The sequence below is a fragment of the Pristiophorus japonicus genome, chromosome 3, assembly GCF_044704955.1.
Source record: "Pristiophorus japonicus isolate sPriJap1 chromosome 3, sPriJap1.hap1, whole genome shotgun sequence".
Classification (NCBI taxonomy): Eukaryota; Metazoa; Chordata; class Chondrichthyes; family Pristiophoridae; genus Pristiophorus; species Pristiophorus japonicus.
The window spans coordinates 316,345,209-316,368,639 of NC_091979.1; the positions used below are offsets into that span (position 1 = coordinate 316,345,209).

The 23,431-nt window shown below is 46.3% G+C and overlaps 1 protein-coding gene across 3 annotated transcripts; it reads right to left on the reverse strand.

The window, feature by feature from the left end:
* Window positions 1–475: 475 nt before the first annotated feature.
* Window positions 476–14,573, reverse strand: LOC139259568 (interferon-induced protein with tetratricopeptide repeats 1-like). 3 transcript variants are annotated; one of them, XR_011592597.1, is made up of 2 exons: window positions 14,458–14,573; window positions 476–772 (listed from the first exon to the last, which is right to left on the reverse strand). XR_011592597.1 is itself a non-coding variant. In XM_070875063.1 (2 exons), exons 1-2 carry the CDS (start codon window positions 14,460–14,462, stop codon window positions 4,113–4,115), a joined length of 480 nt encoding a protein of 159 aa, XP_070731164.1. In that variant the 5' UTR covers window positions 14,463–14,573; the 3' UTR covers window positions 4,099–4,112. The 3 variants fall into 3 exon arrangements, 1 of the variants encoding a protein (XP_070731164.1); XR_011592596.1 differs by lacking the exon at window positions 14,458–14,573 and adding an exon at window positions 3,071–3,947; XM_070875063.1 differs by lacking the exon at window positions 476–772 and adding an exon at window positions 4,099–4,587.
* Window positions 14,574–23,431: the final 8,858 nt, after the last annotated feature.

Genomic DNA, 23,431 nt, shown 5'->3' on the forward strand with positions numbered 1-23,431 from the left:
CTCCTTAAGGTGTTGACTCCCTCGTGGGACACAGTCCCATGGGCACTGGTCACCCTCCAGTACCACACCCAGGGGCCCATTATTGATGGGAGACCATCGAGTGTAGCAGGGTATTTGACTATGTGGGACACCACACCAATGTCCATCCTGTCTTCCATCAACAGCCAATCACATGCACTTCCCATAATTTCCACACTTCGACAAGTAGCAAAAGCTCATCAACTCTTTCAAAGAACCTGACTCAACCCTCAAAAAAGATGAGAACTCCAAAATGCTTTTTAACAACTTATTTTGTGCATTTTCAAATACATTGGATTCTATAATGAGCACGGGCATTGGATTATCTTTTAATATTCTGACAAAAAAGGAAGGATCATTGGTTCAATTTTATTGCAACTTATTCTCTATTTCCTTTGGGAATTAATTTTAAAACTTAATTTTCTTGTCAGCAGCAGGGAATCTACTACTAGGAGGAACAAAATGTTTCAATGAACTTTACTTTTTCTTTACAAAATTGCCAAATCGGCAAATGGGGGATTGTAAACCATCCTCACTGGCAGAGGATCATTGCTGTCTGGGTTGTAACCGGCAAGTATCATTGGCGTGTGTGACTTCTGTTGGCAGAATCTGTGTCTGTAATGATAACGTTTTCATTATTTTGAAACTCTTCTTATATCCTCTTAGCTTTCCTCCGTCTACTGTGTCTTCCTTTAGCTGAGATGACGACAGTCTCCATAAAATGGACTTCTCCTCATCTTTGGCCCAATCGGCTCTGTGGTGACCAAGATGAAATGTATGAATTGCCGTTCACCAAATGGTGGCAAATGGCCATAAACATTACCGACTGCCAGAAAATATCGTGCAGGTTTTTCCCATCAGATCAACAACAGAAATTAAATCTTTGCCACAGTTTTATTTTATTGGTTATTTAATATTCACTCTCTGATATTACATTCTCTGTTTGGACAATCAGTGTCTGCAGCCATTGCGTTTTATTGCTTTTTAACCCATTTTAACCTATTTCTATATCCTTTAACTTTCCTCCCTCTACTGCGTTTCCCTTCATCGTGATGGTGACAGTCTCTGGAAAAGGGACTTTCCCGGGTATTGTCCAAGCTGCTCTGTGTTGGCCAACGAGGGACACAGAAGGTTTGATGAAGAGCAGGTGCAGCTGACCAGTTACAGGGCAGGGAGACTCCCAGTGACAGAGGCTGAGATCTGAATGAACGCTCTGGATGGGAGTCCAATCGTCTGTCAGCAAAGCTTCAGAGCAACAGAATCAAGCTGATGATTTATTTGAAGGGCCTGCAGTGGTCGTTGGTCCTCTCTCAGCTGGTACACATGGAAAGCCTTTCACCCGAAGGTGGACTTTATTGTGAAGATAAGTGAAGATAGTCGGCAGAGTGGTTTTATTACTTCCTCTATGGGCTGCAATAACCATATAAAGAATATAAGTCACATCTCACGTGCTCAGACTGCACTGAAGGTTATGGCACCTCCAGCTATAATGCTTTACCTGCATTGCTGTTAAAAGACACTCAAGAGATGCTGATCACAATAAAACACATTTTTCATATATATTTGGAGATCAGTGTCCCTCTATCTACCCAGTTTTCTAGATTACATGAGAACTTCATGGGGGAGATTTTAAACCTGCCCACTTCACAGAAATTGGGCTAAGCCACTCGCCCAAAGTGAGCGGGGTCCTCATTGACAATAACAGACAAGGATGTGGTGACATCACACACGGACCGGGGTCTGGTGACATCACACGCGGACCGGGGTGTGCTGACATCACACGCGGACCGGGGTGTGGTGACATCACACGCGGACCGGGGTGTGGTGACATCACACGTGGACCGGGGTCTGGTGACATCATACACGAACCGGGGTCTGGAGACTTCACACATGGACCAGGGTGTGGTGACATCACACAAGGACCGGGGTGTGGTGACATCACATGCGGACCGGGGTGTTGTGACATCACACACGGACCGGGGTCTGGAGACTTCACACACGGACTAGGGTGTGGTGACATCACACACGGACCGGGGTCTAGTGACATCACACACGGACTGGGGTGTTGTGACATCACACACGGACCGGGGTGTGGTGACATCACACACGGACCGGGGTGTGGTGACATCACACATGGACCAGGGTGTGGTGACATCACACACGGACCGGGGTGTGGTGACATCACACACGGACCGGGGTCTGGTGACATCACACACGGACCGGGGTCTGGTGACATCACACACGGACCGGGATGTGGTGACATCACACACGGACCGGGGTGTGGTGACACCACACACGGACCAGGGTGTGGTGACATCACACACGGACCGGGGTGTGGTGACATCACACACGGGGTGTGGTGACATCATCGGGCCCTGACTACGCCGTTAACTCTGGCCTGGGCAGGGGAAGCCGGTGCAGCTTTTCCAACAGGCCGAAGCAGCTCTGAGGAGAATCAGGATGTCAAGGTCTAAGTGTTTGACTTTCCTTTGTGCAGGAATGCCCCGCCAGGCCCCAAAATGAAAGTTTAGGGCTCCACTGCCCCGGACTCCCCACATCCCCCCTCAGGGCCCCACCAGAGACCCTCCCTCAATGCGCCTACCTGCTTTCCGTATGGGCGGGAAGTGAATTGGTCGCACAATAATGAAGTTCCGGATTTAAAATACCCCGGGCAAATATTGGCAGCAACGGGTGAGTTTCCCACTCCCCTCGCCACTGACCCACACAAAATCCGTCTGGAGTTATGATCGGGACCATGTAATGTGTATTATTGTTTTAAAAACAGTTCCTATAATTCATGACTAACTATTTTGGCTCTATTTCATTGGCTCATTTAACTCTAATTCCCCAAAACCCATGTTATTTTGATTCATTCCACACATAGTAAAAGGTCTAAGGATACGGAAACAAATTGTATTTGGTTAGTGCACAGGGATTTAGCATAATTACAATAAGATTATCATTTGAAAATTATACACAGGAGTAAAATGCTTATTCGAAAGAAATTGTCAGCAAAATATAATAAGTGAAACAAGTACCCAACCAAACCTACTCATGCATCAGAAAGTATTAATGCATCATTCAAAAATGTGTTGGTTTTTCTGGGAAAGTCAGCATTGCCGATATAGAAAGACGTAATTCACAAAGAGCACTTAGATATTCTTCATTGTGACAATCCAACTCCAGGGCCTTTTCAAAGCATTCAATAGCTTCACAATTCTTCCATCCCGCTGATGCAGTAACCCAAGAATACCAAGGGCTTTGCTGTCTCTTGAATTCCTGCAAAGTCGTCTCTCTGTTATCGTCTCCAGGTTTTCGTGACACCTAGTCCAATCTATTGAGTCATATTTGACTTTCACTCCTTCCAGAAAATAGCTGATGGCATTTGATTCAGAACTTTTCTGGTGCAGTTCAAATAATCCAGCCGCTAAACATATTGCCTGCTTATTTTCTGGACGAATATCTTCTAATTTCAGTAGATTTCTGTTGACCTCCTCTGCTTTGAGATATTCACTGTTAAATGAACAAATTGCTGCAAAATCCAGTTGTGCCTTAATAGATGTTAATGGGCGGTGCTCAAATGCCTTATGAAAATAGTACTTGCATAGTTTGATCAACTTAGCTTTCTGCTGTACAGCAGCATTGCGAGGGTATTTGCTGCCTGGATTTTTGATCAGTTGAAATAGTTTTTTTCTGTAACACTGACCTATTTGGTGGTGTATGAAGGTAGAGTTTGGGCTAATTTCTAATGCTTTCTTCAACAGCTCCACAGCTTTTTCCACATCTCCTCTTCTGTAAAACTTTGCTGCATAACGAGTTACATATGGAAGATCAGGGGACTTCTGCAATGCTTGTTCAACTAATTTCAGTGCTTCCACCTTTTGATTGAACTCTTGTAGTTTTAGAGCCAACAGCACCATGGCTACAGAGTCATCTGGATCAAGTTCCAGCACACGTCGCAACTGCTTCACTGATTGGCTGCGGTCACCACTCTCTGGGGTACCAGAAAACCCTTCCAGACGGAACAGAGCAGTCGCATAGCCAACGTTCCATTCAGTGTCATCAGGATCTTCCTCCAGAGTCTTCTCAAAACATTATTTTGCCTCTTCATAATATTTCCTGCCACATTTCAACAGTGACCAACCCTTCTCCCCGTATACTTCAGGTATCAGTGCTGTATACTGAGAGCCATCAGTAAATTGTTTACAGATCATCTCCAGCTTGTCGAGGTAGGACTGGGCCTCTGTCAGTTGGCCCATGTGATAATATACCCAGGCATAGTTTCCATAGGTGATGATGCTTCTTTTTTCAAATTCATGTTCATGGTTCTCCCTCAGAATCTTTTCAGCTTCCTTTAAGTTTTGAATTGCCTCTTCACAGTTGCCTTGCAGACAGTTTACAAAAGCGAGGTGGTTGTAAGACCTGGCCTGATATTTCACACCAGCCTGTATTGAATCTTGCAATCTATACTTCATGTCGTCCAAGTCAATGTTTTCTTTCTGTGGGCCCCATGTGAAGTGACATTGAAGCCAATCGAGACTCACTTTCAACAAATCCTTCTGTGTGTTGCTGCAAGAGAACAAAATTCATCAAAACCCGTCTCAGACTGGCTGTGTCACCCCCTCCCCTCTCTCCGGTTTCTTTAACTAAAGCCTTCTCCCGACTCCTGGACCCACTGACCATGAAATCTCTGCAAAAACCACTGCTAACGGTAAAGGGATGACTGCAAATCTCAGCTGTACTTACACTGGTTTCCTTCATGCTGGCTGATGTACCAGCTCGTGGCCATTTAGTCTTCTCACCCAATGTGCAGCATCACCTCAAACACCTCCACTCCCAATGATACAAGAACATAACAAATAGGAGCAGTAGTAGGCCACCTGTCCCCTTGAGCCTGCTCCAACATTTAATAAGATCATGGCTGATCTGATCATGGACTCAGCTGCACTTCCCTGCCAACTGCCCATAAACCTTTATTCTCTTATCGCTCAAAAATCTGTCTATCTCCATCTTAAATATATTCAATGACCCAGCCTCTACAGCTCTCTGGTGTCGAGAATTCCATAGATTTCCAACCCTCTGAGAAGAAATTCCTCCTCATCTCTGTTTTAAATGGGCGGCCCCTTATTCTGAGACTATGTCCCCTAGTTTTAGTTTCCCCGAAGAGTGAAAATATCCTCTCTGCATCCATCTTGTCGAGCCCCCTCATGATCTTACATGTTTCGATATGATCACCTCTCATTCTTCTGAACTCCAATGTGTATAGGCCCGACCTATTCAACCTTTCTTCATAAGTCAGCCCCCTCATCTCCGGAATCAACCGAGTGAACCTTCTCTGAACAACCTCCAATGCAAGTATATCCTTCCTTAAATACGGAGACCAAAATTGCACTCCAGTACTCCAAGTATGGCCTTACCAATACCTGTACATCCATAGCAGGACTCTCTGCTTTTATACTCTATCCCCCCTGCAATAAAGGCCAACATTCCATTTGCCTTCCTGATTACTTGCTGTATCTGCATACTAACTTTTTGTGTTTCATGCACAAGGACCCCCAGATCCCCCTGTTCTGCAGCACTTTGCAATTGTTCTCCATTTAAATTATAATTTGCTTTTCCATTTTTTCTGCCAAAGTGGATAACCTCATTATACTCGATCTGCAAAATTTTTGCCCACTTCTTTTAAGACCCTAGGCTGTAAGCTATCAGGTCCAGGGGACTTGTCTGCCTTTAGTCCCATTATTTTACCAAGTACTACTTCATTAGTGATAGTGATTGTATTAAGTTCCTCCCTCCCTATAGCCCCTTGATTATCCAATATTGGGATGTTTTTTAGTGTCTTCTACCTTGAATACCAATACAAAATATTTGTTCAACGTCTCTGCCATTTCCCTGTTCTCCATTATTAATTCCCCCGTCTCATCTTCTAGGGGACCAACATTTACTTTAGCCATTCTTTTCCTTTTTATGGTCCTGTAGAAACTCTTACTATCTGTTTTTATGTATCGTGCTATTTTACTTTCATAATCTATCTTCCCTCTCTTTTTCATTTTTTTAGACCTTCTTTGCTGGATTTTAAAAGTTTCCCAGTCCTCTGGCCTCCCACTAATCTTGGCCACATTGTATGCCCTTCTTTTCAATTTGATACCATTCCTTATTTCCTTAGTTAGCCACGGATGGTTACCCCTTCTCTTACAGTCTTTCCTTCTCATTGGGATATATTTTTGTTGCATGTTATGAAATATCTCCTTAAATGTCTGCCACTGCTCATCAACTGTCCCATACTTTAATCTATTTTCCCAGTCCACTTTAGCCAACTCTGCCTTCATACCTTTGTAGTCTCCTTTATTTATGCTAAGGACTCTGGTTTGAGAACCAACTTTCTCACCCTCCAACTGAATTTGAAATTCAATTGATTGATGGTCACTCATTCCTAGAGGATCCTTTACTATGAGATCATTTATTAATCATGTCTCATTACACAGTACCAGAACTAAGATAGCCTGCTCCCTGGTTGGTTCCGCAATGTACTGTTCAAGGAAACCATCCTGGATACACTCTATGAACTCTATCTCTAGGCTACCCTGGCCAATTTGCTTTGTCCAATCAATATGAACTTTAAAATCACCCATGATTATTGCCGTTCCTTTATTACAAGCCTCCATTATTTCTTGATTTATGCTGCATCCAACAGTGTAGCTACTGTTAGGGGGCCTATAGACTACACCCACCAGCGACTTTTTCTCCTTATTATTCCTTTTCTCCACCCAAACTGATTCAATACCTTGATCTTCTGTGCCAATATCGTTTCTCACTAATGCACTGATCTCAGCCTTTATTAATAGAGCCACTCTACGGCTTTTTCCTTTCTGTCTATCCTTCCGAATTGTCAAATACCCCTGAATATCTAGTTCCCAGTCTTGGTCACCTTGCAACCACGGTTTTGAAATGGCTATCATATCATATGCATTTGTATCTATTTATGCCATCACCCCATCTCTTTTGTTAAATTACCATTTTTTCCAACTTTGACCCCACTTTCTGATACACCTTTATGTTTATGCATTCTGTCCCTTCCTGGCACTCTCTGGTTTTCATTTCCCCCAGTGCAACTTTGATCTATTGCCTTTTCCTTATTCTTTGACTTTTTTAATTTTCGCTCACCCGAATCAGCTTCAAGCCCTCTCTACAGCCCTAGTTATTTGATTTGCCAGGACCCTAGTCCCAGCACAGTCTAAGTGTGGAGCCCGTCCCAATGGAACAGCTCCCTCTGACCACTGTACTGGTGCCAGTGTCCCATGAACCAAAACCCATTTCTCCCATACCAGTCTTTGAGCCACGTGTTTAACTCGCTGATCTTATTTACCCTATATAAATTTGCTCATGGCTCGGGTAGGAATAGAAACATAGAAACATAGAAAATAAGTGCAGGAGTAGGCCATTCAGCCCTTCGAACCTGCACCACCATTCAATAAGATCATGGCTGATCATTCACCTCAGTACCCCTTTCCTGCTTTCTCTCCATACCCCTTGATCCCTTTAATTGTAAGGGCTATATCTAACTCCCTCTTGAATATATCCAATGAACTGGCCTCAACAACTCTCTGCGGTAGGGAATTCTACAGGTTAACAAATCTCTGAGTAAAGAAGTTTCTTCTCATCTCAGTCCTAAATGGCTTACCCCTTATCCTTAGACTGTGACCCCTGGTTCTGGACTTCCCCAACATCGGGGACATTCTTCCTGCATCTAACCTGTCCAATCCCGTCAGAATTTTATATGTTTCTATGAGATCCCCTCTCAATCTTCTAAATGCCAGTGAATACAGGCCCAATTGATCCAGTCTCTCCTCATATGTCAGTCCTGCCATCCCTGGAATCAGTCTGGTGAACCTTTGTTGCACTCCCTCAATAGCAAGAACGTCCTTCCTCAGATTAGGAGACCAAAACTGAACACAATATTCCAGGTGAGGCCTCACCAAGGCCCTGTACAACTGCAGTAAGACCTCCCTGCCCCTGTACTCAAATCCCCTCGCTATGAAGGCCAACATACCATTTGCCTTCTTCACCGCCTGCTGTACCTGCATGCCAACTTTCAATGACTGACGTACCATGACACCCAGGTCTCGTTGCACCTCCCCTTTTCCTAATCCAGAGATTATTACCTTTGTGGTTCTGCTTTTTAATTTGGCCCCTAGCTGCTCATACTCTCTCAGCAGAACCTCTGTCTTGGTCCTATCTATGTCGTTGGTACCCAAGTGGACCATGACAACTGGATCTTCCCCCTCCCACTCCAAATTCCTCTCCAGCCCTGAGGAGATGTCATTAACCCTGACACCGGGCCGGCAACACAGCCTTCGGGACTCACGCTCTCGGCTGCAGTGAACCTTATCTGTCCCCCTAATGATACTGTCCCCACCACTACAACATTTCTTTTACTCCCCCTGTACCACGGTGCTGTAGTCAGTTTGCTCATTCTTCCTGCAGTCCCTGCTCATGTCCATACAGGGAGTAAGAGCCTCGAACCTGTTGGAAAAGAGCATGGGCTGATGCTCCTCCATCACTCCATCCTGAGTCCTCATACCTTCCTCACTCGTAGTCACATCCTCCTGTACCTGACCACGGATCGAATTTGAATTAATTACTGCAACAAACAGTAGGATTGGTTGAACTACTCGGTCTGCCTCTTGGTTCAACAATTACATCTCCTTCTCATTCTAGTATTCCATTCCACAATTGGACTCACCTCACTAAAAAGGTCAGTGCTAATTCTAAAACGCTCTCCCTCTCACATTGGCAGTCCAATAATTCACTACTAAATAGGATCTCTAACCTGGTCCTCCACAGGGACCCTGCTGTCTCTGACCTAGATCATTCCTCACTTCAACATGCAGAAACTGAAAAGCAGGCCCATTACAATGGTATTTTCAGCATTGACTCTTACAGATACACCGCTTTGAGTACTGTTGAGGGGGATGACTCATCAGGGGAGGGCAGCAGCAGCCAAGTTCATGGCACCGTGGCTGGCTCTGTTGCACAGGAGGGCAGGAAAAAGAGTGGAAGAGCGATAGTGATAGGGGATTCAATTGTAAGGGGAATAGATAGGCGTTTCTGCGGCCGCAACCGAGACTCCAGGATGGTATGTTGCCTCCCTGGTGCAAGGGTCAAGGATGTCTCGGAGCGGGTGGAGGACATTCTAAAAAGGGAGGGAGAACAGCCAGTTGTCGTGGTGCACGTTGGTACCAATGACATAGGTAAAAAAAGGGATGAGTTCCTAGAAATGAATTTAAGGAGCTAGGAGCTAAATTAAAAAGTAGGACCTCAAAAGTAGTAATCTCGGGATTGCTACCAGTGCCACGTGCTAGTCAGAGTAGGAATCGCAGGATAGCTCAGATGAATACGTGGCTTGAGCAATGGTGCAGCAGGGAGGGATTCATATTCCTGGGGCATTGGAACCGGTTCTGGGGGAGGTGGGACCAGTACAATCCGGACGGTCTGCACCTGGGCAGAATCGGAACCAATGTCCTCGGGGGAGTGTTTGCTAGTGCTGTTGGGGAGGAGTTAAACTAATATGGCAGGGGGATGGGAACCAATGCAGGGAGATAGAGGGAAACAAAAAGGAGGCAAAAACAAAAGACAGAAAGGAGATGAGGAAAAGTGGAGGGCAGAGAAAGCCAAGGCAAAGAACAAAAAGGGCCATTGTACAGCAAAATTCTAAAAGGACAGAGGGTGTTAAAAAAACAAGCCTAAAGGCTTTGTGTCTTAATGCAAGGAGTATCCGCAATAAGGTGGATGAACTAACTGTGCAAATAGATGTTAACAAATATGATGTGATTGGGATTACGGAGACGTGGCTCCAGGATGAGCAGGGCTGGGAACTCAACATCCAGGGGTATTCAACATTCAGGAAGGATAGAATAAAAGGAAAAGGAGGTGGGGTAGCATTGCTGGTTAAGGAGGAGATTAAGGCAATAGTTAGGAAGGACATTAGCTTGGATGATGTGGAATCTATATGGGTAGAGCTGCAGAACACCAAAGGGCAAAAAACGTTAGTGGGAGTTGTGTACAGACCTCCAAACAGTAGTAGTGATGTTGGGGAGGGCATCAAACAGGAAATTAGGGGTGCGTGCAATAAAGGTGCAGCAGTTATAATGGGTGACTTTAATATGCACATAGATTGGGCTAACCAAACTGGAAGCAATACGGTGGAGGAGGATTTTCTGGAGTGCATAAGGGATGGTTTTTTAGACCAATATGTCGAGGAACCAACTAGGGGGGAGGCCATCTTAGACTGGGTGTTATGTAATGAGAAAGGATTAATTAGCAATCTCGTTGTGCGAGGCCCCTTGGGGAAGAGTGACCATAATATGGTGGAATTCTGCATTAGGATGGAGAATGAAACAGTTAATTCAGAGACCATGGTCCAGAACTTAAAGAAGGCTAACTTTGAAGGTATGAGGCGTGAATTGGCTGAGATGGATTGGCGAATGATACTTAAGGGGTTGACTGTGGATGGGCAATGGCAGACATTTAGAGACCGAATGGATGAACTACAACAATTGTACATTCCTGTCTGGCATAGAAATAAAAAAGGGAAGGTGGCTCAACCGTGGCTATCAAGGGAAATCAGGGATAGTATTAAAGCCAAGGAAGTGGCATACAAATTGGCCAGAAATAGCAGTGAACCTGGGGACTGGGAGAAATTTAGAACTCAGCAGAGGAGGACAAAGGGTTTGATTAGGGCAGGGAAAATGGAGTATGAGAAGAAGCTTGCAGGGAACATTAAGATGGATTGCAAAAGTTTCTGTAGATATGTAAAGAGAAAAAGGTTAGTAAAGACAAATGTAGGTCCCCTGCAGTCAGAATCAGGGGAAGTCATAACGGGGAACAAAGAAATGGCGGACCAATTGAACAAGTACTTTGGTTCGGTATTCACGAAGGAGGACACGAACAACCTTCCGGTTATAAAAGGGGTCGGGGGGTCTAGTAAGGAGGAGGAACTGAGGGAAATCCTTATTAGCCGGGAAATTGTGTTGGGGAAATTGATGGGATTGAAGGCCGATAAATCCCCAGGGCCTGATGGACTGCATCCCAGAGTACTTAAGGAGGTGGCCTTGGAAATAGTGGATGCGTTGACAGTCATTTTCCAACATTCCATTGACTCTGGATCAGTTCCTATGGAGTGGAGGGTAGCCAATGTAACCCCACTTTTTAAAAAAGGAGGGAGAGAGAAAACAGGGAATTATAGACCGGTCAGCCTGACATCGGTAGTGGGTAAAATGATGGAATCAATTATTAAGGATGTCATAGCAGTGCATTTGGAAAGAGGTGACATGATAGGTCCAAGTCAGCATGGATTTGTGAAAGGGAAATCATGCTTGACAAATCTTCTGGAATTTTTTGAGGATGTTTCCAGTAGAGTGGATAAGGGAGAACCAGTTGATGTGGTATATTTGGACTTTCAGAAGGCGTTCGACAAGGTCCCACACAAGAGATTGATGTGCAAAGTTAGAGCACATGGGATTGGGGGTAGTGTACTGACATGGATTGAGAACTGGTTGTCAGACAGGAAGCAAAGAGTAGGAGTAAATGGGTACTTTTCAGAATGGCAGGCAGTGACTAGTGGGGTACCGCAAGGTTCTGTGCTGGGGCCCCAGCTGTTTACACTGTACATTAATGATTTAGATGAGGGGATTAAATGTAGTATCTCCAAATTTGCGGATGACACTAAGTTGGGTGGCAGTGTGAGCTGCGAGGAGGATGCTGTGAGGCTGCAGAGCGACTTGGATAGGTTAGGTGAGTGGGCAAATGCATGGCAGATGAAGTATAATGTGGATAAATGTGAGGTTATCCACTTTGGTGGTAAAAACAGAGAGACAGACTATTATCTGAATGGTGACAGATTAGGAAAAGGGGAGGTGCAAAGAGACCTGGGTGTCATGGTACATCAGTCATTGAAGGTTGGCATGCAGGTGCAGCAGGCGGTTAAGAAAGCAAATGGCATGTTGGCCTTCATAGCAAGGGGATTTGAGTACAGGGGCAGAGAGGTGTTGCTACAGTTGTACAGGGCATTGGTGAGGCCACACCTGGAGTATTGTGTACAGTTTTGGTCTCCTAACCTGAGGAAGGACATTCTTGCTATTGAGGGAGTGCAGCGAAGGTTCACCAGACTGATTCCCGGGATGGCGGGACTGACCTATCAAGAAAGACTGGATCAACTGGGCTTGTATTCACTGGAGTTCAGAAGAATGAGAGGGGACCTCATAGAAACATATAAAATTCTGACGGGGTTAGACAGGTTAGATGCAGGAAGAATGTTCCCAATGTTGGGGAAGTCCAGAACCAGGGGTCACAGTCTAAGGATAAGGGGTAAGCCATTTAGGACCGAGATGCGGAGGAACTTCTTCACCCAGAGAGTGGTGAACCTGTGGAATTCTCTACCACAGAAAGTTGTTGAGGCCAATTCACTAAATATATTCAAAAAGGAGTTAGATGAGGTCCTTACTGCTAGGGGGATCAAGGGGTATGGCGAGAAAGCAGGAATGGGGTACTGAAGTTGAATGTTCAGCCATGAACTCATTGAATGGCGGTGCAGGCTAGAAGGGCCGAATGGCCTACTCCTGCACCTATTTTCTATGTTTCTATGTTTCTATTACCCTGCTGCAAATCTTCCACTACACCATCGTCCAGGCAAGATGTTAAACCAAGGCAGCATCTGCCTGTCCCAGTGGTTCAGGGGGACATTAAGGATTCTATGGCACTATTTGAATAAAGGCAGGGAGTTGTATTTTCCAATATTCTTCCCTGGAGCAACACCACCAGAAACAGATTGGGTGGTCTTTCATCTTGTTGCTATTTTTGGGAACATGCTGTGTGCTGAGCTTCCGAGCCCAAAACCTCTCCATCGCAAAGACCGTCTACATCCACCCAATCACCTGATCCACCCCTGGCTCATCCATTTAATTTCACCACCTGACTCGGATACTCCAATGTTTTCCTGGCCGGATTCCCAACTTCCACCCTTCATAAATGTCAGCCCATCTAAAACTCTGCTAGCTGCACCAGTCCCGCTCACCCATCCATGTGTTCGCTGACCTACATTGGGTCCTGATCCACCAATGTCTCACATTTAAAATTCTCATCCTGGTGTTCAAATCCCTTCACAGCCTCACCCCTCCGTATCCCCGTAACCTCCTTCAGTTCTATAATCCTCTGTGAATTCTGTGTTCCTCTAACTCGGGCTCGTGTCCATCCCCCACTGCACCCACCGATGGTGGCTGAGCCATCAGCCCAGACAGGCCCGATACTCTGGAATTCCCTCGCTGAACCTCTCCACCTCATTCTCCTCCTTTAAGATCTCCTTAAAATCTACCCCACCCTCTAAGTATCTCCTTCTTTACCTCGGTGTCCATTGTTGTCTGATTACGTTGCTGTGAAGCGCCTTGGAATGTTTTCCGAGGTTAAAGGCGCTACATAAATGCCAGTTGTTGTTATTGTGCAAACTGAGCTGTCACATTTCCGACAAAACAACTGACTACACTGCAAAATAATTCACTGAATGTGAACTACTTTGGGACATTTCTGAGAGGTGTGATAAGGTGTTACATCAATACAAATTCTTTCTTCCTTGCTGTTAAACTCACGTCGATACACTTCATCCCCCAGCATCCCAGCTTCTCCTTGCACTCTACTCCGCCTGCCTCTTGTTCCTGTTGGCTCTCGTCTCCCTCCCCCCACAATCCAAGCTGTCATTCTTACCCCTGCCCCAGTTCATGGTGGCTTTCCTCCCTTTGCTGCTCCGTTCAAACTGCTGCACCTGTCCTTTCCCCCAGTTCATGTCAGCACTCTTCTCCCCCGCCCACATTCTCAATGTAAGTCAGCACTTTTCCTTCTCCTACACACTTTAAGCTGGCACTTTCCTCCTGCATTTCATGCTGTGTCCATCCCCCCATCCCAGTCCATGCTGTACTCTCCCTTTGCTTTATAGTTCAGGTTGCTTTAGTTTGGATATATGAAAGTGCTGGAAATCACTATTTTACATTAGTAGATCCCTTCTAGATTCCCATGGAACACAAAGTGAAACTTTCTTTCTTCAAACTCTGCATATGACCTGAGGGCACTTACAGAATGCGCCTTTCCACGACAGTATAATATTCAAGTTTAACTTTGTACTTTCAACAGAGCCCAGTCCAAAATAATTTAAATTGTTGTTTGAGTTATAATCCTATGAACAGGTCTGCCTTTTGCCTCATGTTTACTGACTATCACCAGTCTTGGTCCAGCAGTGTTCCCTTATCTGTGTGTCTCACTGTGAGCCACTAATCCCAGCTCTCTGCATTTCAACTGCTTTGTAATGTAAGCTACTTTATTTCTGAAAAATAGTTCCTTGATCGATAGTCTACATGTAAAATTAAATACAGAAGTTATTATAATGATCTTTACCTCATAATGCTGATCGATGGACAATGTGTTGAATTTTTTCGTCAGCTCCAACTGTCCTTCCAATGGTGAGTTGACCGAATGTTTGGAGTGTTGTTTTTCAGCTCATTTATACCGTTCAGTCATTGATCGCTATGAATCATTTCCTGAATGTGGAACTCAGAAGCAACATTTCCTGTTCAGGAAATTGTGGTGTCACACAGTAACATTGTGTGCTGACACAGAACCCCATGGAGCCGATTATAAACATAGGCCAGTTCAGCAACTGAAAAAGACCACTTGGCCCAAAAGGTCAAACCTGTTTGATTGACCTCAAACCTGCCTGCTCACCAGATCCCTCAGTCAAATCGCATTGTCTTTTAATCTCTCATATTAATAACTTCACTTGTAACTTGCTCCATATTTCTCTTCCCCTTTCAAGGCTCCATCCAGTTACTTCCTTGGACAAATGGCTGAAGCAGTAACAGCCTTGAGCCTCCTAGTTTCTTGGATGCATCATTCATGGTCTTTCTGTAGAAGTCAGGGGTGCAAGAGCAAGATTGTTGGACACTGAGGACAGGAAGCCCCATAGAGGGTGATGTAGGCTGTCTGGGGCGAGATGGCAGAGACAGTCAGTGCTACCTCATCAGCTAAGGCAAGACAAGGTATTCATACAATGCACATCCTCTATTACTCAGAATCTTCACTCACAACTTTCCCTCTCATAATCTTTATCAGAATCTGCGTGTCAGAGGAATTCACTTCTGAAAAGGGAAACCTCCAAACACTCAAGTACCTTCTTTGCTCAAATCTACTGTCCCAACTCACGTTGCCTGCCACACAGGCTACAACTAGTCTACAAGGGCACGTCACTTGAAGGAATAATGTACCTGCTTATCTCAGCATCATGGGATACACACATTCATATTGGGGAAAGTTTGTACACCTTTCACATGCTGTTAACATTGTAGGAAATACAACCAGAGCTAAAGAAATAGAACCGAGGGGAGGAGCAGCTGATCCTGAGCACACATGAAGAGGAGATGTCTTACATCATGGACAAGGAGACAGGAGAACCTGTGCAAAGGGTGAAATTGGAGGCACGATGGCAGCAGAAGGTTGGAAAAAGTTGGGAAATTCTCATCATAGGTAGTCTCAGCTTTATTTGCTTTCTCAAAGCATCTCAATCACCGTACACTCAGCAATTACTGCTTCAAGGGGGAATGTCACCGTGCGTGTAAGGGTAACAGAGTTGTGGTTCATGTGATTCTGATGGACCAATCAGGAATTAACACTGAAGAGGACCAAATGTCAACAATTTTAATATAATGATCGATAAATGTTGGAATGAAGTAGAAAAGCTTTAACTGTGCTATGATTCTACCTGAAGCAGTAGATTATACAGATCAAGCATGTTGTTGGATCAAAAAATACAAAGGGATTCATTATTCCCCTTGTTTGGCACAGGTCGATGAGATGAGTCATTCCATTCAATTCAAACATCCTGTGTAATCGATATTCTGGAAGATATTTCTGAAGTAATAGGCTCGATTGACAGCCAGCTTTGTGTGGAAGACTTGAGCCAGGTGTGTGAGAAGGACATAGTTGTCAGTCTGGGCCTGCAGCAGGTGGTGAGAGAACAGACACAGGGAAAAACATACTTGACCTCATCCTCACAATCTTCCTGTCACAGATGCATCTGTCCATGGCAGCATTGGTGGCAGTGACTACCGCAGTTTTTGTGGAGATGAAGTCCCATCTTCACACTGAGGAAACCCTCCATCGTGTTGTGTGGCACGAACACCATGCTAATTGGACTAAATTCAGAACAGACCCAGCAGCTCAAAACTGGGCATCCTTGAGGCACTGTGAGCCATCAGCAGCAGCAGAATTGTATTCCACCACAATCTGTAACTTCATGTCCCGGCATATCCCTCAATCTACCATTACCATCAAGCAAGAAGACCAACCCTGGTTCAATGAGGAGTGTAGAAGAGCATGCCAGGAGCAGCACCAGGCGTACCTAAAATACCAACTTGGGGAAGCTGCAATACAGGATTACATGCATGGTAAACAGCAGAAGCAGCATGCTATAGAGAGAGCTAAGCCATCCCACAATCAACGCATCAGATCAAAGCTCTACAGTTCTGCCACATCCAGTCATGAATGCTGGTGGACAATTAAACAACTAATGGGAGGAGGCTCCATGAATATCACCATCCTCGATGATGGCAGAGCCCAGCACACGAAGTGAAACCATCTTCGGCCAGAAGTGCTGAGTTGATGATCCATATCGGCCTCCTCTGGAGGTTCCCACTGTCACAGAAGCCAGTCTTCAGCCAATTCAATTCAGTCCATGTGCTGTCAAGAAATGGCTGAGTGCAATGGATACAGCAAAGACTATAGGCCACAACAACATCCTGGCTGTCATGAAGACTTGTGTTCCAGAGCTAGTTGTGCTTCTTTCCAAACTGTTCCAGTACAGCTACAACATTGGCATTTAGCCGACAATGTGGAAAACTTCCCAGGTATGTCCTGTCCACAAAAAACAGGATAAATCCAATTCGGCTAATTATCGCCTATCTTGTCTACTCTCAGTCATCAGCAAAATGATGGAAGGTGTCGTTGACAATGCTATCAGCGGCATTTACTCAAGAACAACCTTCTTACTGATTCTGTGGTGAGTGTCTCATCTGATTCCTTAAAGCCTTTCTACCATCTACAAGGCACAAGTGAGGAGTGTGATGGAACACTATCTACTTGCCTGGATGCGTGTTTCAAAAATATACTTCATTCATATAAAATTTTCACAATACATTGGAAAATAGTTGAGTACATTGTGGTCAGCAATTCCATACAATTCGTTTGGCTGCTGGCAGCAGTTCCATACAATGCACTAGTGTGCATTTCATTTCAAGGTACAGTGTAGTACAATCCATAAATCATGTTACATGTAGTACTGTGCAAATAAGGGTATTACATGGAGCAGATGAGAACAGGTTTTATTACATTCCAGGATACATTTCAATACCGATCACCAATCACGTTACATGTAGCACTATGCAGAAAAAACAGTACATGGAACGGATGGGGATACATTTACATTTTTTTACAAGTTACTAAAGAGTGCAGAGACTTTCATTATACATGGCACAACACAGGTGTTTTTCAGCACATGATGCTCTGTGTATACAAGCAGATTAACAAGTACAGCCCGAGGGGGGTCTGATTTCATACCCTGGGTTTACCGTGGCGGAAGGGCCTTAAACTGTGGCTCTTCTCCATCATGTCTTTGCGGCAACTGCACCAATCTTTAGTGCGTCCCTCAGTACGTACTCCTGGATCTTGGATTGCGCCAGTCTGTAACACTTGGCCGTGGACATCTCCTTGCTCTGGAAGACCAGCAAGTTTTGGGAATACCAAAGTGCGTCTTTCACCGAGTTAATGGCTCTCCAGCAGCAGATGATGTCTGTCTCGGTGTGTGTCCCGGGGAACAGTCCGTAGAGCACAGAGTCCTGTGTTACGGAGCTGCTTGCGATGAACCTCGACAGCTACCACTACATCTCCTTCTAGACCTGCCTTGCAAAGGGGCAGTCCCGAAAGAGATGGATGTCAGTCTCGTCCGCACCACAGCCGACTCAGGGCTAGAGTGCCGTGTCTCTGAAACCCCGGCTGTGTATGAAGGATCTGACGGGTAGGGCCCTTCTCACCGTCAACCAAGCTATGTCTTGGTGCTTGTATGAAAGCTCTGCCGATGAGACATTCTGCCAAACGAGTTCGACAGTCTGCTCGGGGAACCGTCCGACAGGATCCATCATCTCCTTCTTTTGTAGGGCGTCCAGGACCTTGCGTGCTGACCACTGCTTTATGGCCTTGTGGTCAAAGGTGTTTTTCTTGAAAACCTTTCCATGAAGGACAGGTGCTGAGGCATGGTCCAACTGGTCGGAGCGTTCCGTGGCAGCCTGGCCAGACCCATCCTTCGCAACACCGGGGACAGATAGAATCTCAGCACGTACTGACACTTGGTGTTTGCGTACGAAGGGTCGATGCACAGCTTAATGCAGCCGCACACAAAGGTGGCCATCAGGATGAGGGCCACGTTTGGAACGTCCTTTCCCTCCTTGTCCAGAGATTTGTACATCATGTCTCTGCGGACACGGTCCATTTTCGATCTCCAGATGAAATGGAAGATGACTCGGGTGACTGCCACGGCACAGGAGTGGGGTATGGGGCAGACCTGCACCACGTACAACACCGAGAGCTCCTCACTCCTCGTGACCAGGTTCTTTCCTGCAATGGAAAGTGAGCACAGCTTTCACCATCCCAGTTTATGTTTGGCTTTAGCGATACGCTCCTTCCGATTTTTCACGCACGCCCCGTCCGCTCCGAACCATATTCCCAACATCTTCAGGTAATCTGACTTCACGGTGAAGGGAATAAAGGATCGGTCAGACCAGCTTCCAAAGAACATGGCCTCGCTTTTGCTGCGATTGACCTTCGCCCCCGAGGCCAGTTCAAACTGGTCACAGATTGTGAGCAATCCGCGGACTGACTGTGGATCCGAGCAAAAGATGGTGACGTCGTCCATGTACAGGGAGGTCTTGACCTGAACGCCTCCGCTGCCTGGGATTGTCACCCCCTAATGCCCGCATCCTTCCTGATGGACTCGGCAAAGGGCTCGATACAGCACACAAACAAGACAGAGGAGAGGGGACAGCCTTGCCTGACTCCAGACCTGATCGGAAAGCTTTCAGTTTCCCACCCATTGATTAGAACTGTGTTACTGATGTCTGTGTAGAACAGTTGGATCCAATTGCAGATACCCTCCCCAAACCCCATTTGGAGAGCACGTCCATCAGGTACGTGTGCGATATCCTGTCAAAGGCAAGCTGATTAAACAGGTGTCCACCCTCCTGTCCCGCACGTAGGCGATCGTATCCCTGAGTAGCGCGAGGCTATCAGAGATCTTCCTGCCAGAGACAGTGCAGGTCTGGTCCGGGTGGATCACCAGCTCCCGAGCAGACTTGACCCTGTTTGTGATGACCTTTGACAGGATCTTGTAGTCCACATTGAGCAGCGAAATGGGCTGCCAGTTTTTGATTTCCTCCCTCTCCCACTTCTACTTGTAGATGAGGGTGATGATGCCTTTCCTCATTGATTCTGACATGCTGCCGGCCAGAAGCATACCCCCGTACACTTCCAGCAGGCCTGGGCCTATCCAGTCCCACAGAGCCGAATACAACTAGACCGGTAAACCGTCGCTTCCGGGAGTTTTACTCATCATGAGGGACGGGACGGCCTTTGTCAGCTCGTCCAGAGTTAGTGGGTGATCGAGACTCTCCCGCTCGCTGTGGTCTAAGACCTCTGAGATAGACGACAGGAAAGACTGCGAGGCCGCGCGGTCTGTGGGCTTGACGTTGTACAGCCCGGCAGAGAAGGATTTGCTGATCCTCAGCATGTCAGGCTGCGAAGACGTCGCTGGTGATCACAGAGCTCCCGCTGTGTACCTTTTGGAAGAAGAAACGCGAACACGTCTCATCCTGCTCGACGGAGCGAACTCTGTGCAAAAACACTTAAGAAGCTTGACACCATCCAGGACAAAGCAGCCTGCTTCATTGGCAGCCCTTCCATCACCTTAAACATTCACTCCCTCCACCACTAGCTCACCGTGGCTGCAGTGTGTACCATCTACAAGATGCACTGCAGCAACTCGCCAAGGCTTCTTTGGCAGCACCTCCCAAACACGTGCCCCCAACCATCTAGAAGGACAAGGGCAGCAGGTACATGGGAACACCATCACCTCCAAGTTACACGCCATCCTGACTTGGAAATATATCGCCGTTCCTTCATCATTGCTGGGTCAAAATCCTGGAACTCACGCCCTAACCACTGTGGGAGCACCTTCATCATAGGGTCTGCGGCGGTTCACGATGGTGGCTCACAATAACTTGCTCAAGGGCAAGTAGTGATGGGCAATAAATGCTGGCCTTGCCATCAACGCCCACATCCCATGAACGAATAAAAAAAATATATATATACCCTGACAAGGATACGAACCAAAGGCACCAGACAAATCCTCGACTCTTCACATTAACTCCTGTCATTTACCGCCCAGTCTATGCCTGAATTCATTGAACCATAGAATGGTTACAGCACGGAAGAAGGCCATTCAGCCCATCGAGCCTGTGGCGACTCTCAGGTAGTCCCACTGCCCTGTCCTTTCCCTGTAGCCCGGCAATTTGTTTTTCCTTCAGATACTTATCCAATTCCCTTTTGAAAGATAAGATTGAGTCTGCCTCCACCATCCTTTCAGGCAGTGCATTCAGAACCCAACCACTCGCTGCGTACAAACATTTTTTCTTGCATCACCTTTGGTTCTTTTGCCAATCACATTGAATCTGATTCCTCTGGTTCTCGACTCTTCTGCCTATGGGAACAGTTTCTCTCTCTCTACTTTGTCCAGACCCCTCATTATTTTGAACACCTCTATCAAAGCTCCATCTCCATCTTCTCTGCTCCAAGGAGAAAGCCTCAGCTTCTCCAGTCGACCAACATAACTGAAGTTCCTCATTCCTGGAATCATTCTTGTTCATTTTTTCTGCAGCTTCTCTAAGGCCTTCACATCCTTCGTAAAATGTGGTGCCCAAAATTGGACACAATGCCCCAGTTAGGGCCACACCAGTGTTTTATACACGTTCATCATAATTTACACACTTTTGTACTCTCTACCTTTATTTATGAAGCCCAGGATCCCGTAAGCCTTTGTTACTGCTTTCTCATTCTGCCCTGCCACCTTCAACAATTTGTGCACACATACCCGCTATTCATTCACCCTGTTTCGGATTGTACCATTTAGTTTATATGTCCTTTCCTCATTTTTGCGACCAAAATGTATCACTTCACATTTTTCTGCATTAAATTTCATCTGCATCGTGTCCGCCCATTTTACCAGCCCGTCTATGACTTGCTGAAATCGATCACTCTCTTGCTCACTGTTCACATTACTTTCAAATTTTGTGTCGTCTGCAAATTTTGAAATTGTGCCCTGTGCATCCATGTCCACGTCATTATTATATATCAAGAAAAGCAGTGGTCGCAGAAGTGATCCCCGGGGAACAGCACTGTGTACCTACCTCCAGTCCTAAAAACAACCGTTAACCACTAATCTCTGAGGGCCAAATTGACCATTTTTATAGCTCCATTCGCGCTAATGGACACTAATGGGACGCAACGAGGTTATCGCCCGGGGGAAGAGGACGATAGTGCCCCCGTGGAAATTGCCCCGGAGGTTTTGGGGGTGTTGTACCGTTAACGGCGCGGCCCACGATTTGTGCCCCGGGCTGGCGCATTCACGACGATGATACCATCGGCGTGCACACGGACCCGTCACCACCCCGCGCTGACCCCTTTGCGCCCGGCGGAGGAAAATACTCAGCGGGCGGCGAGGATGGCGTCGGCCGATATCACCGCCAGCTTCACGAGTCGCGAACCCGCGGACATCCACCGCCGACACTACACCCGAATGGGGAGGCCGTTTGCGCCGTGGGCCGCTTTATTTTTCTGTTACCCGACTCCCTGTCAGCCCGACAATGGTGGTCCTCGCCTCGACAGAACCGCAATCCTGCAGCCCGGCGCTCTGTTATGAGAGCAGCACTGTTGGCCCAGTCGAGGGTGTCCCTGTTGGCCCAGTGGCAGCCACCAACGGGACTGCAGAGCACACAGCAGCCCTCCCCTTTAATTGAACCTGAGGGACATTCTGCCACATCAGTGCTAACGGAGCAGACACGAGACGCTGATGCTGCCAGCAGGGCGCTGGGCTCCGAAGTCAGGGCCATCCTACTGCCCCGGGAGCGCCCCTCCACGGACACGAACAATCTCCAATGACGCTCCACCTCTGTTGAGGGGCGGAAGGGCCAAATTCCACATCCCGGGTTGAACTCCCGAGCCGGGCACAAGGAGTCCCAGCCCCAGAAGGTTACCGCCCCCAATCAGGACGAGGGGCAATTTTGTGGAATCTGTTCCCTGTCCCTTCGCGAATTTTGTAACCATGCTGCCACTGCCCCTTTTATTCCATGGGCTTCAACGTTCCTGGCAAGTCTATTTTGTGCCAGTTTGTCGAACGCCTTTTGGAAATCGCATTACCCTCATCAACGCTCTCTGTCACCTCATCAAAAAACTTAATCAAGTTAATGAAACACTATTTGCCTTTAACAAATCAATGCTGGCTATCTTTAATTAATCCACACTTATCCAAGTGACTGTTCATTTTGTCCCTGATCACTGTTTCTCAAAGCTTCACACTACCGGGGTTAAACTCACTGGCCTGTAATTGCTGGGTTTATCATTTACCAATATGGACCATGACCTCTGGCTGTTCACCCTTGTAGGCTCCGTTCCTCCCCCAACGCTAAAAATTGGACTATTAAATATAAAAACTCAGAACTGCATTACAGCCCACAAAAAGAGTTGGGCAGCAAAGGGTTAATTGTAACATTGCAGCAAAACCATGAGACACCATCAGAGACAATGATGCAGGCTAACTGCCATTTGATCTAATCAACACAGACAATAGCACCAGAAGAGAGACATTCACACCTTCAATGGTTTCTGTCTGAAAAGATACAGGAACATTCACATATTCATTTACCTTAAGGGGTTACATTGTTAAAGAGACGTACCTTAGACCATGGTCCCAGAAAGGCTGGTATCAGTGCAGGCCGAGACTGGGCCCTGAACCATTTGAATAAGAATGCGACTGGAAACCAACAATGAAGTCACCTTGGGAAGGTTATATTGTCAGAAAGGACTTCACACGACAGACAGGCGGTGGCCAGAGTAATCATGGACAATGACTCTAAATGAGGGACAATTAGCCACCAAGAATTCCCTGCTAGAGACATTCACACATTTGATGCTGCCATTGTCTTCACAGGAGGGAAAGGAAATCTGTTTTGAGGTTGCAAATTGGTCTTTGGTATAAAGAAGAGCCATTTCCGAG